The sequence below is a fragment of the Cryptotermes secundus genome, unplaced genomic scaffold (genome assembly GCF_002891405.2).
Source record: "Cryptotermes secundus unplaced genomic scaffold, Csec_1.0 scaffold98, whole genome shotgun sequence".
In the NCBI taxonomy this organism is placed as follows: domain Eukaryota; kingdom Metazoa; phylum Arthropoda; class Insecta; order Blattodea; family Kalotermitidae; genus Cryptotermes; species Cryptotermes secundus.
The window spans coordinates 43389-54139 of NW_019725841.1; the positions used below are offsets into that span (position 1 = coordinate 43389).

The following is a 10751-nucleotide window of genomic DNA, read 5'->3' on the forward strand; positions in this document are numbered from 1 at the left end:
GTGTTGCAGAATTAAATACATTGTAGTGGAGTCGGGCATGAATTGTCACATACTGTCTTCAGCTGTCTTGCTTCCTGCACTCTCCGTACTCTCTCTCTCCACCCATGTTGTTCCCTTTTCTTGTAATTATTGTTTCAATACTTAGTTTATTTGCATAATTTTTAAGTGAGAATAGTGTGTTAATAACTTGCTTAAGTTACATGTGGCTGTTGGAGTTGAAAGATATTTTATGGCTCCTTAGATAGCACATGAGCACGGGGTTCTGCATGTCCAATTCTTGCATTGATAACATTTTGTAAAGACCACGTTCCATTTTGTGTGCTGAAAAGAAGTGCAACAATTCTGCTTCAGGTATTTTCCCAAGGAAAAGCTAAAAAATATCCTTCACATGCCAGTCTGAATGAACTGTTGTAAAAGAACTTCATACATTAAATTTATACAAGAATTTATAATCTGTGAGCCTTCTGCAAATCATTAGCTCAGTCAAGTGGTAATGTCAGGCACATGTTAAAACAGAAACTTAAGAAGATCGTGGCAAATGGTGGTAGTGCTGTACATTGTACTTCACACACTCCGGGGACCTGTGCAAGTTTACATGCATGTGATGAAGTTCCTTGGAAAAAGAATGAACTAGAAATAGGAAACCGAAGTCCCAGAGATATTTTAAGGAGAATATTGAACCCTAGAACCAGTATCATGGAATTCCTCTTCAAGAAGCAATTTCTTTCACTTTTTCCAGTAATGATGCTGGCTGTGTTAATTTATATATGATTGTGTGATTAGTTTTTCTGTGTCAAACTATAACTTCTTGGAATTTACTCCAGAATCTTGTGGTTGCTTTCATTTCACAACCACCTTTCATATAGGTATGGTACATGAGCACTGAGTTGTCAAATATGCATTTGTGTGGAATATTTCAGCGTGGAAAATGGCATAATTAAGTCATGACTGCACATTGCAGGTGTCAAATACAGTAGCTGTAACACACATGGAACTCAGGATCTATGAGTGGATCAGACCATTATGCATAAGCTGGCTTCATGGTGGCTGTTCATTAACATATCTGAGTGATATTATAAGGAAATTGTAACTTGCATAGGCTGCAAGTGCTACATGTGTATAAACCGATCCCACACAAGTGGTGCATTGACTTATCACCTGAATAGCCAAATGATTTTCTGCCAATTCTCAGGTGACCTTCCACTAGTTATATAATGGCGTTTGGAAGGGAACACAATTCTGAAATGTAATAATTGTTTACCCTATTGGTAGCCTACTGAAGGTACTCTTCAAGTAATCGTGCTAATAATGTTTCTTTCCTTTACCAGAATAATCTGAATGAACAACTCATACATGGTGACGAGTCACTTGCTCATCAGACCACACTGAAAGATCGTCAGAGGACACATAGTGGGGCGCATTCATATTCTTGTGATGTGTGTAACAAGTCATTCAGTAATAAGAAAGTCTTGAAAGTACATCAGTGCATCCCTAGCTCAGGGCTGCCACTTTCCTGTGAAGTGTGTGGAAAATCATTTAGGTTCAAGAGTATGCTGAGGAGACATCAACACGTTCATAGCCAAGAGAAGCCTTTCACTTGTGACGTGTGTAATAAATCATTTAGTAGAAACTACATTTTGAAGCTTCATCAACTCATACATACTGGGGAGCGGCCATTTGCCTGTGATATGTGTAAAAGACCGTTTAGATGTCAGAGTAGTCTCAATAGTCATCGACGTGTACATAGTGAAGAGAGGCCATTTTCTTGTGACATATGTAATAAACCATTCAAATGGCAGAGGTATGTGGAGATTCATCGACGCATACATAGTGGGGAGCAGCCATTCTGTTGTGAAGTGTGTAACAGGCCATTCAGACAGAAGGCTCATCTGATTACACATCAACGCTTACATACTGGGGAGAGGCCATTCTCTTGTGATGTATGTAATAAATTATTCACCAATAAGTTTGATTTGAAAACTCATAAACGCATCCACACAGGTGAGCGGCCATTTGAGTGTGATGTCTGTAAGAAGTCATTCAAAGCCCGGAGTGAGTGGAAGGGTCATCTGCGTGTACATAGCGAGGAGAGACCATTTTCGTGTGGTTTGTGTAATAAATCATTCAAGTGTCAAAGTGACTTAAAAAAACATCAAATGGTACATAGAACAGTTTTCTTATGATGTGTTCTGATGTATGGAATTCCTAAAGTTATTCAGTAAGTAAATGTCATACTTAATAGGATCTGATTACCAGTGATAAATTTATTTGCAGTCCTCAGGAAGAGAAGTGTATGTGTTGCTCTGTATTATATTTGAAGTGGCCCTGCAATATGGAAGGAATCCAGTGGAAGTTGAGAGTGAAATACCAAGAGAGACTGTCCTTGCAGCAATGTTTGTTTTGCCTTTGTATCTCCTCACCCATGCTTATGTCTGGCGAATTTGCTAGTGCACTGATGTGGCCGTGTCACTGTTTTTTTGCACTTACAGAATTAGACACCAGTTTCTGCAGTTCACAGTGTTGCATAACATGTGTAGATTTATTGCCAATGAATGGCAGTTATATGAATACATTGCCATAGAATTTCATATTCAATGAACAGCATACCAAAACAAATCATAAAATGGTGCTGCCCTAGGAGGCTTTGTGGTTTGCCTGTCACACAGGCCCTGCTCTGCTTTGTTGCCTGGAAGAGAGCAGGTATTGCATACGCACATTCGGTAGCGTTTAAACTGCAGGTGGGCGTATGTACTTAGCATGTGAAGTGCCTGGAAGAGAATAAAGCATAGTATTCCGTTTGAAATACATGAAGATGATTATGAAGGAGACCTCATGCTTGCTGTATGCATCTCATTCATTCTTCATCTCTGAAGATAAATGTAATAGTTGAGACTGTTGAACCTTACTTTTGTAGAATACAAGAAATTATGATTGCTTTTAAGATCTGTTTATATCATCTGAGAATGTACAGCCTTTGAATTTAAGAGTTAACATTGCTAGTTTAAAAAGTATAAATCGCCAGGTACTGAATAAAATATACCAGAATTGATTCAAGAAGGACATGAAACATTACAGTCCGAGATCCATAAACTCTTTATAATCTGTTTGGAGTAAGGAAGAGTCTGTTGTCATACCAATTTACATGAAAGATGATAAAATTTAATGTAGTAATTACCGAACAATTTGCTATCCAATATTCTTTGCTCAAGGTTAAGTCCATATACAACAAGGTGGTTCAAATATGACTGGGACTGATTTTTTTTTTAAACCAAAATTGCCAAACACTTACTTGCACATGTCAGTCTTCAGCGTACTCCCCTCCAGAGCCAATACATTTTTTCCAACGTTCTGGAAGCATTCTGATGCCCTTTTCAAAAAAAGTTTTGTGGTTGGCGGCGCATCCACTCCCGAACATTCTGGATGATGGCATCGTCCACAAACCGTATGCCTTGCAAGTCTGATTTGAGCCTTCCGAACAGGTAGAAATCACATGGTGCCAAATCGGGACTGTATGGCGGATGCGTCAGGAGGTTCCATTTCAATTTCCGGAGGGTTGTTTCAATTGTTGTTTTGGTCGTATGGGGGCATGCATTGTCTTGAATGAAGGCTACCCGCTCTCCACCTCTCTTCTGCTTGGATCGGATCTTTTCCTTCACGTCTTGCCAGGAGGTCTGAGTAATAAGCTGCATTGACTGTTCTGGCATCTGTCAGAAAGTCTCCATGGATAACCCCCTGCCAGTCACAGAAGAACGTTGCCATCACTTTTCCTGCCGAACAGCTCCTCCGTGCTCTCTTGGGTTTGGGAGAACTGGTATGCCGCCACTCGCGTGATGATTGCTGGGACTCAGGAATGAAGTAGTGCACCCACGTTTCATCGATGGTCACTATAGACTTCAAAAATGCATCACCTTCGTCTTCAAACTGCTGTAGGAGACGACTGGCAACTTGCATGCACACCATTTTGTTCACGTCCATCAAAGTGTGTGGTTCCCACCGTGCATTCACCTTGCGATAGTGCAGGTGGTATTTCATGATGTCTTTTACACTACTAACACTGATGGACAGCATTGCTCCAAGTTCGTTGATAGTGATGCGCCTGTTCTCACGAATAAGTGCGTCTGAACGATCAGTGTTTGGCTTGGTGACGGATGTTCGCGGCCGACTATCATGCGGTTCATTCTCCACGCACTCTCTGCCCTCTCTGAAGCACTTACACCACTCAAACACACGGGTCCATGAGAGACACTTTTCCCGATACTGTTGTTGGAGTCTGTGGTGAATTTCAGCGGACAGGACGTTTTCTCCGAGGAATTTGATCACAATGCGTTGTTCCACGCTCCGCGGTACCTTCTGTTCACTCATCACTCTAGCAACTTCCATACAGGACTGAACAGGAGGGAGGGTGGAGGTTGTGGCTTCACACTCTCAAGGTCACACAGCTGCTGCACAGTGCGGTGTGTTTACAAAAAAAAATCAGTTCCGGTCATATTTTAACCACCTAGTATATATACAAATTTATTGGGGATCATCAACGTGGGTTTTGACATAACAGATCAACAACTGATTGGATTCTTTTTGCAACTGTCATACTGGAGAGAAGATGGGGAGTATAATAAGAAAGTACATCAGCTATTCGTAAACTTAAAGAAAGCCTATGATTCAGTTTGGAGGGAAGTATTGTACAGTATTCTCATAGAGGTTTGGGGTACTCATGAAACTGTTTAGGCTGATTAAACTGTGTTTAAACAAAACATATAATATGATCTATATTGGTAAAAATTTGTCTGATAATTTTCCTATCCTGAATGGTCTGAAATTAGGAGATGCTTTATTGTCACTGATTTTCAACTTTGCTTTAGAATATGCCATTAGGAAGGTACAGGAAAACCAGATGGGACTGAAATTAAATGGGACACATCAACTGCTGGTCTATGCTGATGATGGGAATCTGTTGAGAGATAGCATAGATGCCATAAAGAAAAACACTGATATTCTAATTGACTCAAGTAAGGGGGTTGGTCTAGAAGCGAATGCATAGAAAGGTAGATGTATGTTACTGTCTCATCACCAGAATGCGGAGCAACATAAATCAGAGAACAATCATAACAAAGGTAGATAATAGATGCTTTGAAAATGTGACACAGATCAGGTATTTGGGAACGACAGTAACAAATCAAAATTTGATTCATGATGAAATGAAGGAAGGCTGAATTCAGGTAATGCTAGCTACCATTCAGTCTAGAACCTATTGTCTTCTTGTCTGCTGTCTAAAAGCATAGAAATTACAAAATAATTTTGCCTGTTCTGTATGGGCATGAAACTTGGTCTCTGACGTTTAGGGAGGAACATAGACTGAGGGTGTTTGAAATCAGGGTGATGTGGAGAATATTTGGACCAAAAAGAGATGAAGAGATGGGAGGTTGGAGAAAACTGCATAATGAGGAGCTTCATAACTTGTACTCTTTGCCAGGTATAATTACATTGATGAAGTCAAGGAGGATGAGATGACCAGGGCATGCAGCACTAAGAGGGGTTGGGGGGAATACAGGTAGGATTTCGGTGTGAAAGCTAGGAGGAAAGAGACAACTAGGAAGACCTAGATGTAGGTGTTTGGATAATATTAAAATGGATTTTAGATAGATAGGCTGGGGTGGTATCTAGCTCAGGGAAGGGACAAGTAAGGGGCTCTTGTGAATATGGTAATGAACCTTTTGTGTTCCATAAAATGTTGGGAATTTCTTGAGTAACTGTACAACTGGATTCTTCCCAAGAAGGGCCCAGTTCCATGGAATTAGTCAGTTAGTTACTTATCAACCTGGAACTAACTTGGTAAATGATGAGAACAGTGATCTGCTTGCAGAATCCCACAATTTTTTGAATAAGTGGAAGAATCACTTCTCTAACCTGTTGAATGTACAGGGAAATTTTTAAAGCAATTGATGTGTTTGATGGCTTTGCGCTTCACTGCTACTGGGTCATCACTGGCTGCTAAGTGCACACGAATTCTGTCAATGACTCAGCATGCTTGACAGCCGATAATGTTTGGAATTAAGGAAAATAATTAACTAGTATACCACTACACAGCATTATGTTACACAGCGGGAAGTGTGCTTCATGCATGGGAATTTGTAATTTATCAGCAGTAGGCTGTAGTTATCAGCGCCATGAGCCATTTGTCCTCTGTTAACAGTCAGCAGTTTGACATGACATGGTTCGCGATACTTTAGAGCAGCATGATTTCTGTATGACACCTAAGTGAAATACGGATCTGCGGATCGGTGAAAATTTCAACGTAAATTTCATGGTGAAAGAGACCCTAGCATACAAACAATTCATAATTTTGGTGAATAAACTTAGAACAGTGGGACTCTTAATAGACAAGAAAACAGACATAAGCATCAAGTGCTTACTGAGAAGTGATTCTTGTGATTTTTTCTTCTTCCTGTTTAAATTTGTATGATAGAAACGAATCAGCCTTTGCCCAACACACATTAGATAAAGGTCACCAATAAGGGCCAGTGGAACAAAGTATGGAATTGATTGAATATGCCAGAAAGGGTAACGTCATGAATATAAAAGAAAATTACTATATTTACAAATTTAAACAACTTAATGAACCAATAGAAGAACAAAAGGCTACAAAAGGCAGTGATAACCAGAATAGTATGTTTGACATAGCCTTAAGACATGAGTACACACCCATAAAAACATCACAAAGAACAGGGCTATAAATACCTCACACAACACACCACAAATCAATGCCTCAACACAACGAAAGGTGAAGCAACAACATTCAGGTAGGAACAAACAAGATAGAACTCAAAAGATCACAGTCAAAGAAATATTAAGTACTTAGACTTTTATATAAAATACCCATATAATTGCAGATTCTTAAGCAGCTATATAAGAAGGGGAAAACAACTTCCGCCTGGACCTCTACAGACGTCAATATCGCCCCAATCTTATGTTGATAGAAGAGGCACAAAGACATGAACCTTAGCAGTTTAAGATTTTAAATATTAAGAATTTTAATAATTTTTAACTCAACTATATTTTATATTTTATTCTTAACTGAATTCTTTATACAGAACTTTGATTAACTTATGTGCTATGATCAGTGTAATAGTAGTTCCCTCAACATATTGCTATGCCTTCTGAAGATGGTCTTAAGAGACCGAAAGATGTAAAGTCATTTATATAAATATATATTTGATTCACACTGGACACTGTTATTAAATCATTCTGTAATATTTAACTAGTGTGATGGCCCAGAATGAATAAAGTAAAACTCTTTGTCTTATTAAAATGAATTTGAAGCAACATCTGACCAGCTACCCAGTTTGAACCCTTTGTTTCAGCGTATTTAGGCAGTTTAATGATAGCTTCATTGGCAGCACATATGATGTCACAACCAGACATGAATTTACTGCTTGCTCAAGTTGTTCCCTAGAAATGGATCTGGGCTTAATTGCAAGAGGGATCATTTGATCAAATCCTTCATGTGTCACTCTCAAAGAACTGTTATAAAAGAACATGATACATTAAATTTCTCAGAGAACTTCATCTGTGAACTTGCTGCAAATCATTTGGCCAGCCAGATGGCAATATCAAATAGCTGTCAGAAATTAAACTCAAGAATATTACGGGATATAATGAAACTGCTGTGTGTTGTACCTTACCCACTTCTGGTACCTGTGTAAAATGTTTACATTGGTGCATTGAAGTTTCTTGGAAGCAGAGTAAAGTAGAAACCTTCCTGAACAAGATGTGTGAAGTAGTTGTGAGGACAATGGTGAAATCTAGAACTGATTTCATGCAATTCCATATTTTGATTATTTGCTTCCTTTGTTGAATAGTCACACTGCTTTTATTAATTTATTTGTGAATGCATGAAAGAGTTTTCTATGTAGACCTGTAACATCTTGTTTTGGACTCCAGATTTCATTTCCTTGCTTTCCTTACACAAACACTTTTGACATAGGTGTGGTGCATGAACACTTTAATGCTTGAACATGTAAGTTGTGTGAAACTAGTATGATTGAGTCATGACTGCTGGTTACACATGTAAACTACAGCAGCTGTAGCAAACATGGGGCTCAGAATTTTTGAGTGGATCAGAAGATTGTTCATAACCTGGCTTCAGGGTAGCTCTTCAGTAACATGTGAGTGATAATGGAGGGAAATTGTAATATGCATGTCAAAATGTGCATGAACAGATGTCACACAAGTTGAGCATTGGACTTTAACCTGAACTGCCAAATGATTTACTGCTGATTCTCAGATGATATGCCACTAGTTGTGTAGTGGGATTTCGAAGGGAACACTATTCCTGAAATATAATAGTTATTTTTACCTTATTGATAGCCTAGTGAAGCTATTCTTCAGTTTAGAACTGTGCTAATAATGTTTCCTTTCTTTTACCAGAATAATCTGAATGACCAACTCATGCATGGTGACGAGTCATTTGCTCATCAGACCACACTGAAGGATCATCAGAGCGCACACAGTGGGGCACATTCATATTCTTGTAATGTGTGTAACAAGTCATTCAACAATAAGAAAGTCTTGAAAGATCATCACCGCATACATAGTGAAAAGTGGCCATTTTCCTGTGATATGTGTAATACATTATTCAGAGAGGAAAATGTTCTCATGGCACATCAGTGCATCCCTAGCTTAGGGCATGTGTTTTCTTGTGGAGTGTGTAGAAAATCGTTTAGATTCAAGAGTGATGTGAAGAGACATCAACGCGTACACAGTGAGGAGAGGCCATTTTCTTGTGTTATATGTAATAAACCATTCAAATGGCAGAGGGATCTGCAGATACATCAGCGAGTACATAGTGGAGAGCAGCCATTTCCCTGTGATGTGTGTAAGAAACAATTCAAATACCAGAGTGATTGGAGGAGACATCAACTCACACACAGTGGTGAGACGCCATTTTCTTGTCATATATGTAACAAAGCATTCAAACGCCAGAGGGATTTGGAGATTCATCAAAGTGTACACAGTGGTGAGCAGCCATTTTCATGTGAAGTGTGTAATAAATCATTTAGTAGAAATAGCAATTTGAAGCTTCATCAACGCATACATACTGGGGAGCGGCCATTTGCTTGTGATATGTGTAAAAGACCGTTTAGATGTCAGAGTAGTCTCAGGAGACATCGACGTGTACATAGTGAAGAGAGGCCATTTTCTTGTGACATATGTAATAAACCATTCAAGTGGCAGAGAGATGTGGAGAGTCATCGACGCATACATAGTGGGGAACAGCCATTCTGCTGTGAAGTGTGTAACAGGCCATTCAGACAGAAGGCTCATCTGATTACACATCAACGCTTACATACTGGGGAGAGGCCATTCTCTTGTGATGTATGTAATAAATTATTCACCAATAAGTTTGATTTGAAAACTCATAAACGCATCCACACAGGTGAGCGGCCATTTGAGTGTGATGTCTGTAAGAAGTCATTCAAAGCCCGGAGTGAGTGGAAGAGTCATCTGCGTGTACATAGCGAGGAGAGACCATTTTCATGTAGTGTGTGTAATAAATCATTCAAATGTCGAGGTAGCTTAAAAAAACATCAAGAGGTACATAGATGGGAGCATCAGTTTTCTTATGATGTGTTCTGATGTACGAAAGTGCTAAAATAAATCAGTAACTGAATGTCATTGAGTGATAAATTTATTCACAGCTCTCAGGAAGAGATGTATATGTATGTGTGTGTGTGTGTATATATATATATATGTTGCTCTGTATTATATTCGAACTGACCCTGCAATATGGAAGGAATCCAGTGGACGTTGAGAGTGAAATGCCAAGAGAGACTGTCCTTTCAGCAATATTTGTTTTACCTTTGTATCTCCTCACCCATGCTTATGTCTGGGAAATTCGCTAGTGCACTGATGTGGCCGTGTCACTGTTTTCTTGTGAATACAGAATTAGACAACAGTTCCTGCAGTTCACAGTTCTGCATCACATGCGTAGATGACTGCCAATTAATGGCAGTGATGTGAATAAGAGGGCTACCGGCTATAAATTTCCATTAACAAAATACCAAAACAAATGATCATGGAATTGAGTTGCACCAGTAGGCTGTGTGGTTTGTCTATTATCGCCGAAAATAGATTATGCATTATGTTTGCATCTTTTCTAAGGAAGCTTCTGATGAAGTCCTGTGGTATACACAGTGCATGTATGGAAGAAGGATATGAATTATTCTGTAGAGGAAGAGTAGATTTTGGATCTGGAATACTCACAAAGGTGATTATGAAGGAGAAATCTTGATTTAAGCTTCGTTTTGTCTTGGTTCTCTCATTGTTCAGATACAGGGTGTTTTATGACTTTAGGGCATAACTGCAGGAGGTGATTTCCTAGGTCTTCGTGATCAAAAAGTTCATATAAACATGTGTCCGATTTTGGATGGTTACGGAGTTATGACCGTTTTTTCATTCCCGTACACGCCCTCCTGTGAACCGCGTCTGTCAGCTGTCGGGTTGCTATCTTTAGCCAGCTACAGACAGAGTGTTCTCGTTATCTCTACACAAGAGAGCTACCTAAGGTGGGGAGGGTTGGTATGTAAGGCGTGGTTCACAATCAAGCGGCAGTCTGTGTTGCGGACAGTGGTGGCATTTTCGAAAATCAGCTTTGAGCACCGATAAATTGAAATTAAAGGTAATTTCACGAAGTTAACTTTACATTTGTACTTTAAATGTATCATGTATTATGCTGGTTTATTATTTTGTTCTGT

General features: G+C 39.2%; 1 protein-coding gene across 7 annotated transcripts in view; it reads left to right on the plus strand.

Annotated features, from left to right (window-relative positions):
* The window catches only part of LOC111863614 (zinc finger protein OZF), a 31303-nt gene extending 21631 nt beyond the window's left edge, over positions 1 to 9672 (plus strand). For 6 of the 7 annotated variants that reach the window (XM_023850098.1, XM_023850099.1, XM_023850097.1 and 3 more), the window contains one exon: positions 8425 to 9672. In XM_023850098.1, the coding sequence (XP_023705866.1) occupies positions 8425 to 9633 (1209 nt within the window). In that variant the 3' untranslated portion in view covers positions 9634 to 9672. Of the gene's footprint in view, positions 1 to 1328; positions 2219 to 8424 lie in introns of all 7 variants that reach the window. The other variant, XM_023850100.1, reaches the window with a different exon arrangement.
* Positions 9673 to 10751: the final 1079 nt, after the last annotated feature.